Genomic DNA, 25,178 nt, shown 5'->3' with positions numbered 1-25,178 from the left:
GCTTTATCCTAATAATATAGGATTATAAGAGTAATTATAAACACACCTAGGCCTAGTATTACTATACTCTCGTAGTATAAGGAAAAGGACCGCCGAAGTTATAAGATCTTAGTATTCTATAGTAAAGCGTAGGGCTCGAGAAAGCGAAGGTCGGCCGGAGCCGAGAATAGATAGTAGGGGCGACTAGAGTTAGAAAAATATTCTAAAATGCTATAAATTATTTAGTCTTCTACGATCGATACCGAGCAGGAATAGAGACTATGTACACATCACATAGATACTGGGATGCCTATGGGTATGCTTCGATTTCATTCTAACCTACACTACATTCTCCCCTCAAACATGTCTCCTCCTCGCCCACAAACTCAAAAACTCCCTCCCATCCAATCGATACGTATCATTCTCCGCACAACTCCCTCCCTGGTCCTTCGTCTGCAAAACAAGATTCAGCCCTTTCTCACCGTCACTGTACTTCGGCCACTCCGGCACTCCCTCCCCATTCGGATTCCCAGAATACACGAAATTGATCCACTGCTCACTCACCTGATCGCTCAAAGCCCGATACTCAGGCCAAGGACCCACAGTCGTAGGGTTGTGAAAGACGAAAGCCACTTCGCTGAAATGTTGTACGCCTTTGTATGCGGGAGCTAGACTTCCGGTGTAGTCTGTGTAGGTGGCGTTGGTGTTGTTTTCCCAAGGTCGGGTATTGAAGCGGTAGATGTAGGTTGGGGAGTATTTGGCGTAATTCTGGGCATCGGTGCGTCTGGGAGCGTGGTAGAAAATGTCCCCGACGATTGCTGCGACGCGTTTGTATTGCCAGCCTCGGGAGGCGAAGCGTTCGGTCCCGGTGTTGATTGGGACGCCTTGGGTTGGATCGTCGGGGTAGAGGGACATGATGTGGTCGACTGTAGATTCTGGGTATCCGAAGCCGACTTGAGTGAGGAGGTAGTGTTTGAGGTCTGCGTCTGTGTTGATTATGCCGACGGGTGCGTTGTCTGTGCCTTCGTCGGAATTTGTGCCGTATAAATGCGGGACATGCGCAAATTGGCCCTTCTCTAGCTGGACTGTCGGGAAGTCTGGGATGATGTCTCCATCGACTGTGGGATACCAGCCGGGGCCTGGAATGGTGGAGCCGTTCAGGAACGGAAAGATGGCTTCATAGGACACGGTACGCAGACATGCCAGAGTGTCAACCGCATCCGTACAGTTGACACCATCAACTACACTCTTATAAATGGGCTGATACCAATCACTGCCATTGTACCACGCAGTTGCTGCTGATCCTGACTCCTGGATGGAGCGATGGAATAGCCCGTCAGTTCTGCCCCCGTAGCTCATGAGAAGCTGACCGACTGCGAAACTACCTGCACTCTCACCCCAGATGGTCACGCAATCTTTGTCTCCCCCGAAAGCGCCGATGTTCTCCGAGATCCACGCCAGTCCTTGGCGCATGTCTCGAATAGCCAGGTTGGCGTTTCCAGAGCCTTGAATTTCGATACTGTACATATTGCCCCAGCCACCTTTGCGGTAATTGATCGAAGCAGCTACGATGGGTTTGCCGGTATCGATTGACCTCTCCACGATGTACGTCAGGTTGTAGTTGGAAAGGCCGCTGCTGCCGACCTGATAGGAGCCGCCATGGATCCATAACAAGACTGGCAATTTCGTGCTCGGCTTGAGACCAGCTGGACGTACGATATTGATACTCAGGCAGTCCTCGCTCATGCCATAAACTGTGTCTGCGGCAGATATGTCTGGACAAGCATGGCTGTAATTCGTGGCCGGCCGTACATCTTGCCAGGTCTCATTCAGCGCCTGGGGGATCCTGAAGCGGTTATGGCCTCCAGTGTCTTGAGCATAGGGTATCCCGAGAAAGATGTCTTGCTGGAACTGAGGTAAATGGACGCCACTGTAGCTGCCATTCAGGACTTTGACCACGGGCTGGGTCGCAGCCGCGCACACAGCCAGCAGAAGGACGAGCATGATGGTAGCATGGGCGTCTGAGTTGTTGCTTGGACGTGAAAAGTTGCACTTAGCTGAATGGCCTGCCTACCATCGAGATGTGCGACCGTCTCGGCCGCGGTCGGCCGTCACTATAAAGCATTGGCGATCCTTCGCCTATCGCGAGCTTGGCGCGTATGTTCGCACCTGGAAGCATTGCGCATTTACAGCCCTACAACAGCCGAGAAAAAGTCGGGTTGTAAGCAGAAGATAAGGAGAAGGGACGTGCCCTTCTGATGGTCACGTGGGGTCTCCATCCCGCTGTAAAAGGCTAGCGCAATCGCCAAGCATTCGAGGATATGAACCGTCTTCGAGAAGTTCCCAACTTCCCAAGTCAACTCACAATCCTTCATGTCCCATCGAGCGCGGGCAAACTCAAACTAGACCTGCTCAGTACTGCCGGGCGAGGTATTATCGACAGCATTAGCGACAAGGCTACCAGTACGCAAGCTAGTATGGGCGCCAGCAGGATCGTATCTACTCATGGCCTTCATGGGTGAGGACAATGCTCCAACAACAGGTGATGGTCGGCCACGGTTCGCCCACGATAGCAGAAGAAGTCGGAAGGAGCGTGCGATGAGGCAGGATGTAGTGCGTCCTACAGCACTACCCCGAACTATCTGAGGACTCCAAGAGAAGAACTGCGGCTGCAGCGTTCTAGAAAGAAGCAATGCCAAGAAAGAACAGGAACACCGTCACGCCACTGTCCAAGACACACAGTCAGAGGAAGAAGATGCACGGCCCGATCTCGAGTGCCGGTCCACGAGCACGGGAAAACTGGTCATGGGAGCTCGGAGGCAGTGCGTCTGGCAGAGATTGCAAGGTGGGTGTATGGCGATATGTTTCCGCCTGAAGAGGGAATCGAAGCACAAAGTTTCCCGGCGACTAATTACTACTCAGAACGACGGCATTCAGGAGCTCAATAACTCGTTGGACAGTCTCTAGACTGAGGTAAAAGTAGCCAAGCACGAGACATTCCAATTGACGCCTAACAGAGGTCAATCCCAAATCTCCGGAGTCTAAGATTGGCACGAAACACCGTAGTAGTCTTCGCTGTCATCACCATAATCTTCCTCCTGCTCTCCTTCATTTCTAGAGTCTTCGGTATAGGAACACAGTTGATTTTCGCAATATGAATCAAAATCAATAGGTCTTCTGGGAATCTGCGGCTCCCTTCACGCTCGCTGTGATCATGATCACAGTATGATTTGTCGATGTGGCTCCACTATCGCGGTGGAATGAACGACATGTGAATGCAGAAAACGAACAATAGGCACAGCGTTTTACGGGAAACAGCACAGCAGCCGAGCAAATATATTTGCGGATCTTGTCACGATGCAGGAGGCAGCTGCAGAGCTGATAAGTGCTTCGATAGAGAAGGAATCGAGGCTGAGGAGAGGAAGGCCTAAGGTTTTCAACCCGCCATACTTTCGGCGTGACGAGATTACTTCTTCAATATCGGTAGAGGACATTTAAGCATGAAACCTTGAAGTATGTCGTGATAATGCAATCAACAAGATCTCAGTTAAGCATCACTAAACCTCAAAATGAAGCCATGCAGGCACAGAAGTCGAAACGTAGAACGTCTTAGTTCTCACCAGCCCAGATTTCCGGACAATGGGCCGGCAGCGATCGACAGCTCAGACGGCCGCCGAGGCATGATCAGTGTTTCTTAGCATAAGATCTCAAAACAAGCTTAAACGCTAATCCCGCTCAAGAAGGAAGGTGATGTGCTCGATCGATCCTCAAAGACCAATCAAGTCGATTATAATTCTAAGCGTGCCGTCTACCGAGGAGACTAACTTGAATGTGTCTTCTTATTCAAGCTACTAGACAAGCATGATGGAGTGGCTTTTAGGCCTAGGGCGAGGGATTTGGATGTTTACAAGTATGGCTGACATCCTCGAGTACTTCTTCGTACTTCTACCACACAAATCGGGCTGCCCAGGATGGTTCAAGTCGTGAAAGCGTTGCCACTGTTGGCCGCCGCTGTATTAGCACAGTCGCTGCCCGCAATTACTGACATTCCCGCCCTGCTCGCCAGTCTGGGACCAGCACCAGAAGGAGATCCCCGTTTCACCAACTGGGTGGCACCAGGACCCAACGATGTCCGTTCACCATGTCCCGGTCTGAACGCTCTGGTAAGTCTAACACCAACAAATTCCCGCAGCACCATACCCATATCCTGACCGAAGAAATTTCTCAGGCCAACCACAACTTCATCCACCACGACGGCCGCAACATGACCCTCCCCCATCTCCTGCAAGGCCTCGCAGCAGGCATGAACATGGGCGCCGACTTCACAGTCCTAATCGGCGGAGCCGGCCTCCTCTCCGCTCCCATCCTAACCGGAGCTTTCGACCTCAACGACCTCGACCAACACAACTTCCCCATCGAGCACGACGCCTCGCTCTCTCGCCAAGACGCATACTTCGGCAACGACTACTCCTTCTACAACAAGTACTGGCAACAAGTCGTGTCATTTTTCCAAAACGGGCAAACTGCCCTCCTCCCAGCTGCCCAAGCCATCGCAAACCGAACCGCAGATTCGATGAACATCAACCCAACTTTCACGTACGGATTTAGGGAGTTCATTTTCCGATACGGCGAGACAGCGATTTATCTGCAGACTATGGGCGGTGATGATGCGACGGGTGTTACACGAGTAGATTGGGTGCGTAGTTTATTTGAGAAGGAAAAATTGCCGTATGATCTTGGTTGGAGACCGCGTGCTAAGGCCATCACGATTCCTAGTTTGGGACAGATGGTTTTCGAGCTTTTTAATGTGAGCCCGCAAAGGGTTCCGGAGGGGAGGAAGGTGTTTGTAGATAGTTATAAGGATGTGTTTGAGGTGCTAGTAGGTGGGGAGGAGCAGTTGAATAACATTACGGGGGGTTTGGCGAGGGCTGTTGGGTTGTAGGTTTTCTTTACGAGGAGGTGGGGGGGGGGCGGAATTTTATGTTTGTACCGTTATGGATGGCGACACAAACATGTCCTGCTCGATCGCGCATTACGTATCGTTAAAGCAGCTGTTTGCATCGCTAGATGACCCAGACCATTAGCATGCAATTCATTCCTCTATATAGGTAAGGTATCCTACTACCTCAGCTCAGCATAGAACGAAGCACCCACACACCCAACCATACATTTTCTCCAGCAATCCTCGCCTCAAAAACGTCATCACATCGCCTCAAACTCTTTCAGAATATAGTGAATATATCACAGAAACAGTACTCAAAGCACGAAACTTCTCTCGCGACCTTAGATCCTGCACACTTTCCATCAACATCCACGTAAGCACAACACTCTTCAATCAATCAATCAATCAATCAATCAATCACCATGACCTGCATCCAAAACTTGACCGCTCCAAAGTTGAACATAGCACCAACACAAGGCGGCACCAGCGGCTCTTACGACGATCCCGATGACGGATATCACGGCGATGATGATATGCGAAATTAAGGCAAGCAACCAACCTCACCTCTGATACACGAATTCAAAAAATCCTCAAAAAATTCTTGGAAATCTCAAGAAATGGCGTTAGTCATTCATAGTTCGTGTATCTGTATGCCATTCGTTATTATCATTTCTCTATCTATGCCGTTCATGTCATCTTCATAAAGCAAAAAATACCCCAAAACTCAATGCAACGAAACAAGCTCCCCAAGCTCGAGAAGCTGCTGCTGCTGCTGCTGCTGCGCCGCCTGTATTCATGTTGGAAATTTCTGTCGTCGTTGTAGAGGTAGTAGTACTAGGAGATGTAATTTCACTCGTAGTCGACGAGGAGGATGTGGATTCCGAACGCGTTACGCCGAGGGTGGTAGCAGAAATTCCGGTTCCGAGAACGACTCGGCCAGAGGACGCGATGCTGAAGATTTGAGATGCGAGGGTTATGGCGGAGGCTCCTGCTATGAGAGTTGTGGTTTTGTCGGCGTTGATGATTACGACGCCGCTTGTGCCTGGTAGGTTTGAGAAGGTGTATGTTTCTGGCCCGATTTGAGCGATCTCGACGCCTGGAGTCGAAGTTTGCTGGGATGGGTCGATGGTGGTTGCTGAGTTACCGGTGCCGATTATTAGAGCTCCGTTAGATGCGATACTAGCGGCTTGATTTCCAAGTGTGATGGGATTGTCTCCTGCGTTTAGGGTCTGGGTGTCGCCGCCTTGCGCTACGACGACAGCGCCGCTGCTTCCTGAAAGCTGAGAGACAGTAAGAGTCTGGAATCCGACTGTAGCTACTGTATTTGGATCAGAATCTGGCGCAGGCTGAGTCGGGTCAGAGTAACCACCCAGCACAGACGTCAGCTGGCCGCCAATGTTTACAGTGGACTGTGGCTCATCAGAAGAGACATGGGGTATTGTGGGTCCGTCATCGCCGGTGCTCGTCGGAAGGTTGTCAGGAATTGCAGTAGGCGTAGGTGTCGTTGGAGCTGGACCAGAAGCCGGCGTCGCTGGGTCTGATGTTGGCTTCGAAGAGTCGCCGGTCTGTGTTGGACCATAGGGCACAGTTGGGCCTTTCGCCGATGTGACTTGTGTAAGAGCAATAGGTGGATCATAGACTCCACGAATGTCTCCCCAGCAGTTCGACCAGGCTGGCTGCATGCTCTGCAGGAGCGGAGTAGGTACAACGAGAATTGGCTTGTAAGCAGCAGTAGTAGGGCACGTGACATTTCCGCAACCATTGTTTCGGACATAGGTCTGGCACCAAGGCTGTGAAGAATAGATGCTGTAAGCTGGAGAGGGTAGGTCCTGCACGGTGAATGGAGCAGTCCCGGTCCATACCTGCGTAGGGCGGAAGTGTGCATCGCAGGGCATGGTCCCAGCATAGACACTTGAGAGCGGCTGATCAGTGGGGATTGCCAGAATGGTGTTGCTGATGACAGTGCCAATGGTGCCACAAGCATTGTCGGCGTACAAGCTGTGATAAGAGATGTACAGCGTGGGAGAGGTAAAAGTCGTTCCCAGTGTCTCCACAGTGACTGGTGCAGTTGCTTGCGGTGTAGCACGACCTGGTGAGCTTCCATTGCGGGCAGCCGGGGTAGGTGTTGCTTCAGGCCAGTAGATGAGCTCCACTGTGCCGCCAGTGACAGCGCATCGTCCGCATCCAAGCGTACAGCCAAGTGCAGATCCGAGGGTGGAAGACGTAGGCCAGTACCAAGATGTGCGTATGCCATTATAGTTTCCGAGTGTGCCTTGATTAAAGAAGAAGGCATCATTTGAGGGCTTGAAGATGTAGTTCTCATCCATTTGGTAGTTGTCGCGCACGGACTGGCACAAGGATCCGCTGATGGAAGCCACTGTACACGCGGGCTCGCTTTGGGCATAGGTGCCAATCGACTCAGAATATGCGGTGACCAGTGAAGAGAACGAGGTCGCGCATGCTGGCACTGTGTTCTGGTTATTGAGGAAGCCGGCACCAATATCGCAATGTGGCGGAGGTGTTGGCGACGGAATGAGTTGTGTGGTGATCCAGTTTTCCCAAGAAGACTGGCAGTCCGGCACGACAGATGGGAGCGTACACGTGGGCTTCGGCGGCACACTGACCGTCGCGTTTGGCGCAAGAGTAGCATAGGAGGTGTAGGTCCAGGTCCATGTGCTTGTGCTAGCAGGTTCAGATGACTGGGTATAGACATAGCTAGAGGTCGACAGGATCGTCTGAGTGGAGATTGTGAAGCCGCCATTCACGATGGGAATCTCTGTGTCGATGGTGGTGATGTCTGTGGACGTGGTCAGTGGCCGCGCGCTGAACGTTTCTTCGTCGGTCGAGGTCAAGGTGGTGACGGGTGTCGACGACGGCGTGTAGCTGTAGTTGGACAGCAGAGAAGCGCGACCCGCTGTCCAATACTGCTGCCATGATGCGTAGCAATCTGTCGGATCTGAGGTGCCAATCGATGCCGCAGTGCCGGTCCTGGCTGGCGACGGATGTACGGTGGCATTTGCAACCAGAATGTCACCATTCTCAAGCTTTGTTGCTGTGAACACCGTCCCGTCTACCGTTACCAGACCCGTCGCTACAGGCTGCGTCCCGGCTGCCGGTGTCGATGCCGATGCCGATGCCGATGCCGATGCCGATGCCGATGCCGATGCCGATGCCGTTCCCGTTACCGATGCCGCTGCCGATGCCGTGGAAGACAGAGCAAGCCCAGCAGCAACATAGTCGCCCACTGCAGAAGATGCTGGAAGATGTCAGCACACTGTCATACCACTCTCTGCCTGCCACTTACGATCAGCTCGCACTAGACGCATTCCAGCAAGACATGTTAGCGAGAGAATCGCAGCGAGCATGATGCGCCCCTGCCGAGAAAACGATACTGCCCAACAAGCACGCTAACGCTTTCAAAAAAGAAGACTGGGAAAGACAATGTGAAGTGTCGCAGAGGAAGAAGATGGTGTCACGGCCTACCACTAAATCCTACATCCAGGCTTCCGCATCCTTCGGTGTCGCCATGCGCAGCACAGCAACGTGAAAAGTGCGGCTGAAGGAGGCTGCAGGTGAGCCATGTCCAAATTCCAAACAAGGACAACGCTCCTGTCGATCATCGGTCAAGCTCGGTAGAACTAGAATAAACTCCGCCAAGGTTTGCAAAACGTCAAAAGCGAAGCTCAGAGAAATCTGCGGTTGACCACGCTAAAAGCGGAGTTGACCAACGTCCGTATAGCCGAGTCTATGCATAACCGTATATATAGTTAGCCGCAAATTAGCGCCTACGCATCTACTTTCCCACTAATCGACTAATTCTTTCCCTTCCCTTTCCTTCTACTATACGAATGCCCGCTTCTTAGACTATACAGATTACGAGCACCGAATAAAACTACTATCTAAAGCACCGACTAAAGCTATAGAGACTCTATTAACCTTTCTTCCCTATATATAGGAAGATTATAAATATAAATATTCTAATAAGCTTATCTCGTATACCGAGTCTATTAACGAGCGCGTATATATAGGTATATAGATATATATACCCTTTAGCTTACCGAGATATAGGCCTCTAATGTCTTTACGTTAGGAATGCTTACGGAAGAAGATCGCATCGCTTTAGAGGCTATAGAAGACAAGTAGCTAGAAAGCAACATTGTAGGCTTAGCTATAGCTAATAGTATGCCTATACTTTCTAATAAGACTTAGCTACTTCCTCGACCCGGGCCTACCCTTATTATAAATGCTATATATGCCCCGCTTTCTGTTAAGTATATCGAATATATTACTACGATACTAGAATACCTAAGTAGTTATAACTATAGCTATATATATATCGTTCTACTTGCGGATTACTATAACTATACCGATCTTATCCTAGAGAACGTTATAAAGATTCCGGCCGTTCTTAAATATAGAGTATATATAGGCGTATATATTGTTATATATATGCTAATATATATTAGATGCAATATAGGGCAAGGCAGCCCTATTCCCCGAAGGAAACTAAAGCGTCGTACTTTAATAGCGTATCCTATGTTCGGGTACAGAAGAATTGTAGCGGTGTTAAGATATGTTAATATACTTGCTTATATCTCCGGGAGGGCGCTACGTACTATCGCCTTACAGACGAGTACCTAAACTAGAGGGTTAATTCTATACCTCCGCTCGTAAGGATATTCGTACTAAGAGGAGAAGAGACGCAATACCGGGTAGAGAACTCACATACGTATATATATCCGTAGTTAGATAGTTTACCGAGTACTAACCTACGGATATAGGCTTTAGTATATAGCACAAGCAAGATTCCGGTCGAGAAAAGCCTGCGACGATTAACGCGAAGATTGTAGTTTAACGTACGAGGAGGCAGAGACGCCTATAAGTAATTAGTTATATATATAGGCATATCTATAGCTAACTATATAGACGCTAGCTAGTTATTACTAGTACTTACTCGTATGTACCAACTACTATACATACCTACGACTATTATGCTTCCGCTAAGTTATTCTAAAAGAAGGGAAATAGTTAATCGATATACTTAAGGACTTCTTCTAAAATCTACTAGCAGGTCCGACTAACGTTTATACGGTTGTTAAGCCGACAAAGGTAGTTTATACGACATGCCGTAGGTACGTCTAGACCTATAGGCATAGATTAGCTAACACCGCGTAGAAGTCGATTACCTATAAGGGTAGGGCAAGCTCGTTACGCAAGAGTATAAGGTTAAGTTCGATTTTATCGTCCCGCGCGATCCTATAAGGACGCCCTATATAATAATCGTATCTCGGGGCAAATATACGTATATACTACCCCCTCCGACGAAAGTCCCTACTCTTATCGAGGAAGAGCTAAAGGAATTAATTAAGAAGTGCATTTCGCCGGACCTAATAACGGGTATGTATATAGCTATACCTATAGACTTCCGCTTACGTAGTCCTTAGCCCGATTCTAGGTCTATCCGATATTGTAGCAGTTCCTTAATGAAAAAGGGGTACTATTACTTACTAAGCTCTATGTTGCTTTAAACAATACTTCGCGCTTAACCGCGATAATAGTAAAGCTTAAGTATACGGAGTATAGTTACTTTCGCGATATTAACGTAGTAGAATAGGCATACAAACAGTAGAAACTCAACCCGAAGACTATATATCCTTATCTATAGCTATAGATGCTAACATACGCTAATTTAGTAGCAATATATCTAAGACGTATATATCTCCCCTATAGGCATATAGATAGTGGTATGCTTTTATAGGGAACAAGTAGAGATCTTTACGTCTCTCTAGTTATTCGACGTCGATATATCCTATAAACGTATCGCAGGATCTAATATAAACGAGGTTATCTTTGCGGTTAAGTTAGGTTAGAATAGAAAGCGTATATATAGGCTAACCTATAGCTATATACCTGCTAATAAGATAGTCTTCACCTTAGCTCGGGTTATCTATAACGAGAAGAATACTAATCGGATATATTATCTCGTATAGAAGCGCCTATTTACGACCTTAGCGGCTGTCGTAGGTGTAGGCAGATATAGGTAGGCACATATTTACGGGGATACGGACGGGTAGCACTATATCGTAGTCGATTAGCTCGGGTGCCAATATGCTAGTATCTATGCCCTAGCCTATGCCCGTACCTATGCTAACCTATAGGCCTTAGTCTCTACCTATACGAAATCGACCCCCTCTATACGGCGGAGTATTACCTACAGCATGTACTTATGCTCTATCGTATACACTTCATTAGGAACGTAGACAAGGTTATAAGCAAATAGCGTAGTAGGGTTACTATAAAAGAGCGAGAAGATATACTATCCCTTATCGACGCTCCGAGTAGATAGGAGTACTATACGATTATCGGCATCCTCTAACGTACGTCTATATATATAGCTATAGACATTCGCTAATATATATAGGGTCCCGGAACAAAGATCTCCGTAACTAGGCGACGAACAAGAAAAACGATATTATTGCAGCTACGCTCAACCCCGAGTATACGCTTATAAACAAGGATATATATAGAAGCAGACGGGCGGATACAAATGCTAACGAACAGACGGGATATAAGTCATACTCATTCGGAACCGACCTACCTTTAATAATAGGTATTTCTAGAGCTGCGACTATAGATATACGCGATATCGATTAGTTCTAGGGTTAAACCGACTACCGCGTAAAGCATATATTAGTAAATGTCTCTATCTAGTCTAGATACGAGAGGGCACTATAGAAGCAAGGTAAGAGCTACCTATTAGTAGATTTATGCCCGTACTAATAGCCGTAGTTGTAAAGAAGACTAGATATAAACAGGAAAAGGCTATAAGGCTAGCGTACTAAGAGTAGGCCTCTAGCAATCTCTATAAGTATAGGAGTAATAGTAAGGATAAGCGTACTACTAGGGTTAATAATGCGCATCGCGCCGCTAGAGCTTAGGTTAGAACAATTCCTACCCGGAGGACCCTCCTAGAATAGGAAACACGTTCACAATTACGGGATATCGAGCCTAGCCTACCGCTATATCTACGACCGTTACAACGCCTAACCGGAAGTCCAAGCCCTACGCCCGCCCTACGACCGTTACAACGCCCAAGCCTACTACCCGGGATTCGCCTATATATAATCCCTATCCGGGATCCTAAACTAGAGGTTACTAGCCGGCGACGAAAGCGAGCGAGTACGGAAAGTATACCTCTACCTTTACGCGTTCCTACGCCTAGAGAAAGGGGAAACTAGAGATTAGTTACTAATACCGCTACATTAGGACCTAGCCGTATTAGAACGCCTATAGGTACGCCTATAGATATGTCTCGAGACGGGATTCAACTTTAAGATTAAACCCGAATTGTCCCTAGCTATAACTAGCCGATAATTGGATAGCTAATATAGCTACTAACAATGCCGCTAATACAGCTACTAATAGGATAGCTAATGCAGCTACCGATAGGACAGCTAATACAGCTACCGATAGGATAGCTAATGCAGCTACCGATAGGACAGCTAATATAGCTACCGATAGGACAGCTAATGTAGCTACCGATAGGACAGCTAATATAGCCCCTAATAGGACAGCTAATGCAGCTACCGATAGGACAGCTAATGCAGCTACCGATAGAACAGCCAATGCAGCCCCTAATAGCTATACTAATAGCCGCGACAATGCCTTCCTTAATGCCTCCGGTTATACAACCTACCTCAATATATCCGCTAATACTAGCAGAGATCGCTAGTTTACAGGCGGAGTATCTACGGGCGTAGCTACGGGTATACGACGAGATAGCTCGCTAGTTAAGAGAGGGTCGGAGATAGCTATATATATAGGTTGTATTAACATCTTTTTGGCATACATTACGTATATAGACATAGTCGAGCATATATATATAGGCATAACTCGAGGGAGAGCCTCATCGTAAGCGCATAGGTATGTTCAAAGGGTAGATAAACTAGGCTAAAATTACCCTAATATTGAAATAATATTAAGCCTTTATTACTAAAAGGAAATGCAGGCGCATGCCTAAAGCGTAAGGTATGCGCATACCTATACGCAGCCGTATACAGAATAGAGGTAGTAACTAGAATAATAGTAGTAGAGATAAGTAATATTTGTATTAATATATATAACGAGAAAATTTAGAGAGAGAGCGATATCGTAATAACGTAAAATGTAATAGCTATAGAGTATTATTAATAAGTATAGATCTAAAAAAATAAAAAGATCTTTTTAGCTATATATATATAGGGTCTTCTACTATATAGGCAAACAAGTTAAACTATTTACTTTATATTACACTAGCGTAATAATCTTATACTAATATAAAATAATACTAAGCCTTTATTACTAAAACGGAAGAACGGACGCATATCTATAGCGTGAGATATGTGCATACCTATGTAGTGTCTTATACAGAACAATACGTAATAGGATAATAAAGTCGGATAAAACTAAGCTTTAACTATAATAGTTATATTAGAGATAATATTTCTATTAATATATATATAACGAGTACTAAGCCTTTATTACCAAAACGGAAGAACAGACGCATATCTATAGCGTGAGATATGTGCATACCTATGTAGTGTCTTATATAGAATAATACGTAATAGGATAATAAAGTCGGATAAAACTAAGCTTTAACTATAATAGTTATATTAGAGATAATATTTCTATTAATATATATATAACGAGAAAATTTAGAGAGAGAGCGATATTATAATAACATAAAATATAATAGCTATAGAGTATTATTAATAAGTATAGATCTAAAAAAATAAAAAGATCTTTTTAGCTATATATATATAGGGTCTTCTACTATATAGGTAAACAAGTTAAACTATTTACTTTATATTACACTAGCGTAATAATCTTATACTAATATAAAATAATACTAAGCCTTTATTACTAAAACGGAAGAACAGACGCATTCTATAGCGTGAGATATGTGCATACCTATGTAGTGTCTTATATAGAATAATACGTAATAGGATAATAAAGTCGGATAAAACTAAGCTTTAACTATAATAGTTATATTAGAGATAATATTTCTATTAATATATATATAACGAGAAAATTTAGAGAGAGAGCGATATTATAATAACATAAAATATAATAGCTATAGAGTATTATTAATAAGTATAGATCTAAAAAAATAAAAAGATCTTTTTAGCTATATATATATAGGGTCTTCTACTATATAGGTAAACAAGTTAAACTATTTACTTTATATTACACTAGCGTAATAATCTTACACTAACACAAAATAATACTAAGCCCCTACTACCAAAACAGAAGAACAGACGCATATCTACAGCGTGAGATATGTGCATACCTATGTAGTGTCTTATATAGAATAATACGTAAAGGGATAATAAAGTAGGATAAAACTAAGCTTTAACTATAATAATTATATTAGAGATAATATCTCTATTAATATATATATAACGAGAAAATTTAGAGAGAGAGCGATATTGTAATAACATAAAATATAATAGCTATAGAGTATTATTAATAAGTATAAATCTAAAAAAATAAAAAGATCTTTTTAGCTATATATATATAGGGTCTTCTACTATATAGGCAAACAAGTTAAACTATTTACTTTATATTACACTAGCGTAATAATCTTATACTAATATAAAATAATACTAAGCCTTTATTACTAAAACGGAAGAAGGGGCGCATATCTATAGCGTGAGATATGTGCATACCTATGTTGTGTCTCGCATAGAATAGGGAGTGCCTAATCGCTAGTGCATAGGTATGCGTAAAGGGATAATAAAGTAGGACAAAACTAAGCTTTAACTATAATAATTATATTACTAAAACGGAGGAACGGATGCATAGCTATAGCGTTGCCTTTGCGCATACCCGAAGGCATCTGTATGCTAAGAGAGGGGCAGTAACTAGAATAATAGTAGTAGAGATTATATTTCTATTAATATATATAACGAGAAAATTTAGAGGGAGAGAGATATAGTAATAACGCAAATTATAATAGTATAGAGTATTATTAATAAGTATAAATCTAAAGAAAAATAAAAAGATCTTTTTAGCTATGTATATATAGGGTCTTCTGCTGTATAGGTAAACAAGTTAAACTATTTACTTTATATTACACTAGCGTAATAATCTTATACTAATATTAAATAATACTAAGCCTTTATTACTAAAACGGGAGAAGGGGCGCATATCTATAGTAGGAGATATGTACATACCTATATAGTGTCTCGCATAGAATAGGGAGTGCCTAATCGCTAGTGTATAGGTATACGTAAAGGGATAATAAAGTAGGACAAAACTAAGCTTTAACTATAATAATTATATTACTAAAACGGAGGAACGGATGCATAGCTACAGCGTTGCCTTTGCGCATACCCGAAGGCATCTGTATGCTAAGAGAGGGGCAGTAACTAGAATAATAGTAGTAGAGATTATATTTCTATTAATATATATAACGAGAAAATTTAGAGGGAGAGAGATATAGTAACAACGCAAATTGTAATAGTATAGAGTATTATTAATAAGTATAAATCTAAAGAAAAATAAAAAGATCTTTTTAGCTATATATATATAGGGTCTTCTGCTGTATAGGTAAACAAGTTAAACTATTTACTTTATATTACACTAGCGTAATAATCTTATACTAATATTAAATAATACTAAGCCTTTATTACTAAAACGGGAGAAGGGGCGTATATCTATAGTAGGAGATATGTGTATACCTATGTGGTGTCTCGCATAGAATAGGGAGTGCCTAATCGCTAGTGTATAGGTATGCGTAAAGGGATAATAAAGTAGGACAAAACTAAGCTTTAACTATAATAATTATATTACTAAAACGGAGGAACGGATGCATAGCTACAGCGTTGCCTTTGCGCATACCCGAAGGCATCTGTATACTAAGAGAGGGGCAGTAACTAGAATAATAGTAGTAGAGATTATATTTCTATTAATATATATAACGAGAAAATTTAGAGGGAGAGAGATATAGTAACAACGCAAATTGTAATAGTATAGAGTATTATTAATAAGTATAAATCTAAAGAAAAATAAAAAGATCTTTTTAGCTATGTATATATAGGGTCTTCTACTATATAGGTAAACAAGTTAAACTATTTACTTTATATTACACTAGCGTAATAGTCTTATACTAATATTAAATAATACTAAGCCTTTATTACTAAAACGGAGGAACGGATGCATAGCTACAGTGTTGCCTCTACGTATACCTAAAGACATTCGTATGCTAGGAGAGGGGCAGTAACTAGAATAATAGTAGTAGAGATTATATTTCTATTAATATATATAACGAGAAAATTTAGAGGGAGAGAGATATAGTAACAACGCAAATTGTAATAGTATAGAGTATTATTAATAAGTATAAATCTAAAAAAACATAAAAAGATCTTTTTAGCTATATATATATAGGGTCTTCTACTATATAGGTAAACAAGTTAAACTATTTACTTTATATTACACTAGCGTAATAGTCTTATACTAATATTAAATAATACTAAGCCTTTATTACCAAAACGGAGGAACGGATGCATAGCTACAGTGTTGCCTTTGCGTATACCTAAAGACATTTGTATGCTAGGAGAGGGGCAGTAACTAGAATAATAGTAGTAGAGATTATATTTCTATTAATATATATATAACGAGAAAATTTAGAGAGAGAGAGAGATAGTAACAACGCAAATTATAATACTATAGAGTATTATTAATATATATAAATAGGAATTAATAAAAAATAGCATAGGGTATTCTACTATATAGGAATACAACTTAAACTATATACTTTGTATATTAAAGAAATAGCAAAGATACGCAGATCTAGAGCATCATTTATGCGTAGATATACGCGAGATATTAGCTAAACATATAGCGCTTCTTCTGTTCGTTCGGTAAAGGGGCTAGCGCCCTAGTAATAGCCGTCTGCTAGGTAAGCAGAGTTATAGGCGTAGATATGTCTATAGTTATGCTAATACATCTTAGCTACCTGCTATCGCGTCGTTCGAGAGGGTATCGAGTAAACAGAGCTATAGCTAAACGTATAAGTATAGCGATAGCCGTATATATAAAACTCCCGCTACCCGCCGCTAGCTCGGTCGACGCTAGCTAAAGTACGTCTTAGCGATTAAAGAAGTTGCGGAAAATGGTATAACGTTAGCTATACCTCTATATACGAGCTGTGCTATAAGCAGTAGTGTGAACTTTACTATACGTATAGGTCGGCGTATAGATTTGTATATAAATCACTGCATACTAAACGCTATAGGATGTTAATCTATATACTCTTACCGCCGCTAAGCTAAACATTAGCTAGCGCAAAGCTAAATCAACGCGCGAGCTATAGCTATAACCGGTTGTATACGTATAGCTATCTAATTCCCTAACGAATCCCTCTCCCCGGTGCGAGCCCTATAGTACTCTTATCTATACGCGTAGGTGTAGCTATAGATTAGAGTACGTATGCCTTTATATTCTCGCAGGTATAGTTACCCTATTTGCAGTCTATACATCCGTTAGTATACTAACAGACTAAAACGGATAGATAGGTATACTCGTCTTCGCACTAGCGGCCTTACAAGTATTATAGGGTACGGCTATATTAGGGAAGCGCCTTTTAAAGTCGTTGTTTATAAGCGTCCTATTGACCTACGCGCATTAGTATAAGTATAGATAAGGCTAGCCTTATGCTTACCCTACTAGACTTCGAGGCAAGTACAAGCTCGAATTTGCTACGTATATTAGCGGCGACAAGTCTCTATAACTATATCTAAGCATATACCCTTGCTTAGACCTAGAATCTATTTCCTCGTCCTCGTCCTCGTCCTTCGTAGACGACTTAATAACTACGGTCGGGGTCTTAGGACCTTTAGTAGAGGGCTTGTCGGTAGCTATATCGGTAGCCTTACTTTTCGCCTCGTTCTTAGCCTTGTTTTTAGCCTCGTTCTTAGCCTTACTTTTGGCCTCGTTCTTAGCCTCGCTCTTAGCCTCGTTCTTAGTCTAGTCGCTAGCCGCGTCGCTAGCCTCGTCGCTAGTCTCGTCGCTGCCCTCGTCGCTAGTCTCGTCGCTACCTATATCGGCCTTCTTCGAGGTCGCCTTAGAGGGACCCTTGCTAGATAGGTGTTAGAATGCGTGTATCTATAATCGTAGACTTACGTATACTCTCGCGCTTCGTCCTCGTATATCTCCTAGAGGCGGTCGTAGAATTCTAAGGCTCGTTAATAGGAATTAATAGGCAAATGTATAGGCATAGCTATACCTATATAGTGCTTTAACTTGTCTTCCGGGGTATAGCGACCGCCGGTATCCCGCTTGCTATCTTCCTTACGTCCCTCTTCGACGACGCCGCTATACTATAAAGGCATAAGTATAAGCAGATCTATTCGGGGACAATATATACCCCGTACTAAATATACGTCGCGAGTGTCCTTATATCGCGGCATATTATCTACGCAAGTATTAGCAGAATATATAGGTATACGCGAAGGCTAGGTTATATATAATACATGCCCTCCTCGTCGTATATATCCTCTAAACTCTTATTACTATAGAGATTAGTACTACATATAGATATACGCAATAGTATAACTATACCCGTTATCCTCCGTAGCGTCGATAAATCGACTCTAGTTTTTAGCACTAGCCGGCATACGACAAACGACCTCACCTATAAAAAGGCGAATAGCGGGCACTTTCTTCTTTAGGCATATCTATATATATAAGTATGTAGATAGGTAAGGGCAGAAGAATGCTTACGACGATATCTAGAATTAGTAGAGGGACTAGCTCGCTACTAAGTAGACGCTTTTTATACTTGCGGTAGCTGCTCTGTTTGCGTATTAGTATATAGCGACGTATAGCTATAGGAATGTACTTACGCTACCGTTAACGAGCGAGCTCGGGAATACGCAGCCCTTAATGTCCTACGGCATAGTCGACTACTATGCGTATAGCTTTGTGCGGATGTATATATAAACACTAGAATTGATTCTAGTACTAAGCGGATTAGGAATGCGTATAGGTATATATAGAGGGCTCTAGGTCTAATACGTACGAGTAGTTTATAGTAGAGAAAGAAGAAGAGGGTTCGAGCGTATAGAAAAGCGCAAAGATATCATATCCTTACTTAGCGTAATATATAATCCTAGCATAATAGAATCTTCGTATCCGGGATTGCCGGTCTCCCGATCCGATATGCGCAAACGTATAGCTATGTGTCTGCGCATACACTTAGTATATCTTATTCGACCCTAATAGAGTACTCTACTATAATCTCGTTATATATAATACTTAAACTAATATACTAGGTATATCTTCGTATACTTGTAATTAGCCTTCGACTCGTTATCCTACTAATATATACTAGTAATAGTCTATTATAAAAATAGAATAAAACCTTATACTATTAGGAGTACTAAAGAACGTAGAGCTAGCATATTACTAGACGACTTTATAGGAATACTAGTAGTATCTTATAGATAGTAACTTAAAACCTATTAAATAAGCACTAGGAGTATAACTAGTATTCTAATACGAAGGGACCTAAGCTTTATCTACTAGCCTCTAGGCCCGAAGAAAAAGGGTTTCTATATAGGAGAATACAAGGCAACCTAAGGACTATTCTAGTCTATATAGGCTACCTATAGGCTTAAGAGTTACAATTATAACCTTCTAAATATTTTATCTACCTAAGATCTAAGATAGATACCTAGTATATTAATAGCTACTAGACTAAATATAATACTATATAGTAAATTAAATTGAGCTATACCTCGACTAATAGTATATTAATCTGAACTATTGCCTAGTTCTAGCTACATATTTTGCCTCTATAAACGCTTAGATTTATAATAATATTTAACGAGTATCGCAAAGTCTAACGCGAATATAACGTATATACTTAATCCGATAGGCGAGTAGTTACTATTTAGGTATTAACTATTGCTAGCTAGTTATAGCTCCTTATAGTATTAACTATATCTCGACAAATAGTAGGTTAACCTATATAATTAGTATACGGTTAGAGGCCTATATAGCAAATTAAATGTTACTAGTAAATTAGATTTCTAGTAGGTAGTACTAAGCGGAGGCTAATACTCCTACTACTACTACTACTACTATTAGCTATAATAGTATAAGGTTCTATAGGTAGTATAACCTATCGTAGTATATATAGCTATACTTAGTAGTTAGAAGAGTCTACTTATAATTTATACTATAGTATATAGCGCACTATAATAGCACCTCTATTAGAATAATATAGGAATAGTATATTATACTAGGTTAATAAGGGTGTCTGTATTCTAGTAACAAGTCCTAGCGCTATACTAGGGGGAAGAATCCCCTCTTAGAACCCTCTCTTCCGCCTATAGTAGGCCTTTATTAATACTATTCGAATTCTCACAGTATAAAGTATAGGGAGTAAGGTAATTTAGAATATATCTAGGTTCCTTATTGTGCTATCGCTATATAGGCAACTATTAGTATAGATACTCTACAGGACTAACCGAGAATTCTAACGTATACTAGTAAGACTAACGATAATACTACGATACTATAATAATAAGCAACAACTATACCTCGAAATACGTAAATCCGAATTTAGCGGGTACTATTATACCTTACCGCGTCTAGAAGACAATATATTAATAATAATTATATATAATACCGACGGTTTTAACTTATAATATATAAAATCCGAAAAATTAAGTTTAGCTAAGCGAGTTCCTAGGGTATAGGGAATAGCCTAACGTCCCCTATTTTTAGAGACTATAGGCCCGGTTTGCTATATATGTCTAGGTACTAGGAGGGGCGAGGCAATAACCTAAGTACCTCCCTTAGACCCTTTCGTAGTATTTAACGTAGCTAATATTAATTACAAGTAGTATAATATCCGCTCGTAGTACGATAGTATCGAGCTAGTTAGAATATAGAACCTTATTACGCGGTTCGAACTAGGTACTTTTAACTAAAATATATCTAGAGACCGCCTAGATATCTAAATAACGTATACCGCTTTCCGATTAGAAAGGCAGCGTTAGATTCGTCTTAGATTCGAGATACGTTCTCGATTTATACGAAAGTTTTATATTAGATAGAATAAGATTGCGCGGTTCTAACGATATACTTTTTATTAGGTTATATTAAGAGACCGCCGAGAAATTTAATTAAACGTGTTTTACTTTCTAGATAGAAAGCGGCGTTAGATTCGCGCTAGATTCGAGGTACGTCTTCGAACTATATATTAATTTTATTTAGGACTAAGTTGTCTAGTAGTAACGGTATAGTAGTTTCTGTTAATATTATCTTAGTATCTACTAATATATATAAACAAATAATACTTTATCTACCCGTTAGGAAGATAAGGGTAAATTTTAGTAATAGAAGACTACTTAATAGGATGTCTTAGAATTGTTTTAATTTTATAGCCTAATTTACTCTCTTATTAAGCTTATAGTACTACGACGGGCCTAGACGATAGTTTTAGTATAATATTAGAAAAGAATAGGAGAATATTTAAAGAAATATTTAAACTACCTAATACTCTAAATTATACTACTACTTATAAACATCGTCTAAACTAGGGCGCTAGACGAGACTAATACCGTTTATAACGTAGGCTAAAACAAATTCTATCTATACTATAGCTATCTAGGAAGGAGCTTTCCGATTTAGGCGGAGGCTATAAGTACTACGAGGCTACTACTCCTCTATTCGCCTAGTAGTTAACCGGCGTCTACTAGTTAATTTAAACGTTACCGCTAGTGCCTTTTACTAACCTAGACTTCTACTTTAGCTTTAGGCTAACGCGCGTACTAGTAATCTTAACTAGCTTAAAGCTTTCTTTTATATATTAAAGGTCGATACCGCCGATATAAAAGATAGCTAGTAAGAGCTAATTAGAGTTAAGATTAGGACTGTTATCGGCTTTACGAAGGTCGCCGACAAGAATTAGGTCTAGCGTTTAAGTAATACTAACTAGGTTATATTCTGCTTTATCGACCCTATAAATACTATACTACGATAGATTACGGTTAATAATTACTTCCGTTAGTACTACGGAATTGCCCTTACTAGTAGGTACCTAGATCGTCTAGTACTTAACGTCGGTACGTGCGCTAATTACTAATATCTGCCTATAAAGTTATATACAGTCCGTCCTAGCTAGCCTTATCGACGCCTACTTAGTAGCAACTAGACTTCTAAGATACTTAAATTCGTAGCTAGATTTTTAAATCTTAACGCTATATCCGTTACTAGAACTCCCGGTACTAGACTTAGGAATAGTATATAACTCTTCCGTCTTACTAATCCTAATAGTAATCCTTAGTTAACTTCTATAAGGCTATTTAGCTTCTCGGTAGGTCCTAGTATAATTATAGTATCCGACTATATCCTAGATACTCTTTACGTAAGCTATAGTTCGAATTCGAAACCTATTACGCCGTAGAAGGGCTCCTAGAACTTATAGGGCGTTAAGTTTACTAGACCTAGAAAATCTAATAGGTAGTCGTTTCTAATTATTAACCGTAAAGGCAATCGAGGCAATACGCTATATAGGGACCTAGGTAATCTTAAAACTTGATTAATAGAGTTAAAAAGTATATAAAGTTATACAGTATTAGTATAGGCTAGCGTATTAAGCCTACGTAGGAAATCTTACTAGAGACCCTTACTACTATATAGAATCGCGACTTTAGTAACCGCTCGCTACGTAATATAATACTAATATCTTCGCGATAGCGGCCTAGGAGAGTATAGGTATTAGGTTCCTCTTTGTATTTATTCCGGAAGCCGATAAGTAGTTATACGCTCGTATTAAATAATTTAGTAATATTAAATTTAGTATATATACTATCTGCTCTCTAGGATCGAAGCTTTAGAAGCCTATTAGATAGGGCATATATATTAGTAATCTAGTACTTAAGTTTAACGTAAAGGGTAGTAGCGTAGCGTACTATATACTAAATGCCTTTAGTAGTAAACTGCTTGATAACGAGATAATACTACTATTTAGTATTAATATTACCTACCCGTCGCTAGGCTCCTCGAAGGTACGCTATTAATAGCTACGCTTATTACTAGCGTTAATAAGTATGTACTCTAATAGCTAGGCTCGATCTATATATAGGATAGCCGCTAAGAAATAGCTAATAGGCTCGAAGAAACGGTAATTAAGCGTCTAAATTTGTAGTATAAGAAGAATAGCTCTCTACTAAACAAAGTTATTATTTACCGGAATAGCGTCTCGGAAGGCTAGTATAAACTAGTCCTATAGATAGAACTACCGTCTTTCGAAAAGGCCTTTACGAAGCTCTACGGTAGTAAGGAGAAGTAGCCGAAGATAACTATTATTATCGTTAGTAAGCGTTGTTATACTCGATTCTACCCGACTCGTAAGTAAGCTCTTTAGTTTTGTATTCGTAGAGATAATATACTTAATAATAACTATAGCCTTATATGCCCTTTTAATATAGTAGTACTAGCTCTAAGCCTACGGCGTTATTCGCCTTAGCTTTAGTTAACTACGGTATAATTACAACGGGGACGAAAACTATATATTATATCTACTAAGAAGTATAACGGGATACTATAAAAAATAGGGAAGCTAGGTAGCGGTACCTAAAGTGGTATAGAACTCGTACGAGTCGAGACTAGACCCCGTAGTAGTTTGGGTTAGTTTAGTTTAGTATAGTTTGCTAAGCTAAAGATCTAGTTTAGTTTAGGTTAGTTTGCTAAGCAACTATAGGAGTAGCTAGTTCGAACTATAGAATTTATCGGTTTCTAAGAAGTATAAGAATGTATACGTAACTCGAAGCAAGCCCTTTATAAGACACGAGAGTATAGCCGGCAGCGTAGCCGGCATTTTTTAGTTATAGGAAGGTACTTATATAACCCTAAATCTATAGATAATTAGCTAAGGGCACTAACTAATTAAGAGCATATATATATACAAGCTATTATAGTTTAGTTTAGAAACTACACTTATTAGGTATAAATTTCATCCTTTCGCTCGCTATTTGATTCCCTAACTACTCGGTAGAATATTATTATCTATATCTAGGTAGAACTTATCGATTTCCCTAGAAGCCCTCTTTAAGAAGTTCTAACACTTTCCTACTAAACTATTCTCTAATATTAAGTAATAGGATAGCTCTTCCCTCGGTATCGGTATAGTATATAAAAGAGCTATAAAATAGCTCTATACTACGTTCTACTAGTTACTCGCTATACTAAGGCCGAATACTAGTTCGTTCCTTAGAACTCTTAGTTATTTAGTAGATATAAAGGGTAGGGTAGGTAGTAACTTCGTATTATATAAGGATATAGAGGCTGCTATAGAGGAGTCCTTTAACCTATAGAAGATAGTAAAAGATATAGAGGCAGCTATAGGTCTAGGTATCTAGTTAAATTTCTAGTAGGTAGAGTATAAGGATATTTAGAGTAAGTATTAGGTAGAGTTGCGAAGGCAGGTATATAATATAGTCTAGAAAACAGGGATAATGCCTATAACTATAAGTATTAGGCTCTTTAACCTTCCTTCTTTTTCCCTATTTTCTTTTTATAAAAATATAAACTAATACAAATTAACTAAAATATCTATCTTCTTCTAGTTCTTTAAAAGACCTAGTAGCGTAGCTATTAGCGTAGCCGGTAGCGTAGCCGGCGTTTTTACTCCTTAGTACTAACGGGATTTTTAAAGACTTCTATTCCGTACGGCTAATAAAGTATACTATACTATATATATATATACTTAGGGAGTATTTAGAGCGCGGTATATAGCGCCGTATAATAGCGGCTTATTTCGTATATAGAAAACGCTTATAGATAACACTAAGAACATTCTTCCTACTATAATATCTATCCTACCTAGTAGTACTATTTCGAATATAGACATTCTAGCCTTTTAGAATCTGATTGAGGGCTTTAAAATCTTATCTATAATCGTAATACGCTTCGCGTAGATAGCTATAAGGACAATAGCTAAAATAGTATTAGTATAGTTCGAAAAGAGGTAGCAGAGAAATATATATTCGTAGATACAAATAAGGTAGGCTTCTAAAGCCTCTTAAAGGGTATCTGTTGTAGAGGCTTAGAAGCGAAGGTCCTGTATAATATACTAGGCAATTTTACGAATAAGTCGTTAGAAAGGAGCTTTACGGATTAGGAGTTTAGTATCCTTCTAATATATCCGAATCTAACGAAGGGCTACGGCTAAAGAAGGATTAGTAAAAGAATAGTAAGAATG

The 25,178-nt window shown here is 41.1% G+C and overlaps 3 protein-coding genes across 3 annotated transcripts; 1 reads left to right on the top strand and 2 right to left on the bottom strand.

The window, feature by feature from the left end:
- Positions 1 to 336: 336 nt before the first annotated feature.
- MYCFIDRAFT_33466 (uncharacterized protein) lies at positions 337 to 1,983 on the bottom strand (the record flags this gene model as incomplete). The annotated part of the gene is made up of 1 exon (XM_007933039.1): positions 337 to 1,983. The coding sequence occupies one exon, from the start codon at positions 1,981 to 1,983 to the stop codon at positions 337 to 339; it is 1,647 nt and encodes a 548-aa protein (XP_007931230.1).
- Positions 1,984 to 4,288: 2,305 nt separating this feature from the next.
- On the top strand, positions 4,289 to 4,921 carry MYCFIDRAFT_145938 (uncharacterized protein; the record flags this gene model as incomplete). The annotated part of the gene is made up of 1 exon (XM_007933587.1): positions 4,289 to 4,921. The coding sequence occupies one exon, from the start codon at positions 4,289 to 4,291 to the stop codon at positions 4,919 to 4,921; it is 633 nt and encodes a 210-aa protein (XP_007931778.1).
- A 631-nt stretch (positions 4,922 to 5,552) lies between these two features.
- Positions 5,553 to 24,773, bottom strand: MYCFIDRAFT_179518 (uncharacterized protein; the record flags this gene model as incomplete). The annotated part of the gene is made up of 9 exons (XM_007933586.1): positions 5,553 to 5,617; positions 5,646 to 5,729; positions 5,775 to 8,177; positions 8,208 to 8,295; positions 8,328 to 8,350; positions 8,398 to 8,413; positions 8,459 to 8,629; positions 16,455 to 16,472; positions 24,765 to 24,773. The coding sequence occupies 9 exons, from the start codon at positions 24,771 to 24,773 to the stop codon at positions 5,553 to 5,555; spliced, it is 2,877 nt and encodes a 958-aa protein (XP_007931777.1).
- Between the last annotated feature and the right edge of the window lie 405 nt (positions 24,774 to 25,178).

This window comes from Pseudocercospora fijiensis, assembly GCF_000340215.1.
Source record: "Pseudocercospora fijiensis CIRAD86 unplaced genomic scaffold MYCFIscaffold_10, whole genome shotgun sequence".
NCBI lineage: Eukaryota > Fungi > Ascomycota > Dothideomycetes > Mycosphaerellales > Mycosphaerellaceae > Pseudocercospora > Pseudocercospora fijiensis.
The sequence above is the reverse complement of the archived record's forward strand: the minus strand, read 5'-3'. Positions and strand labels throughout refer to the sequence as shown.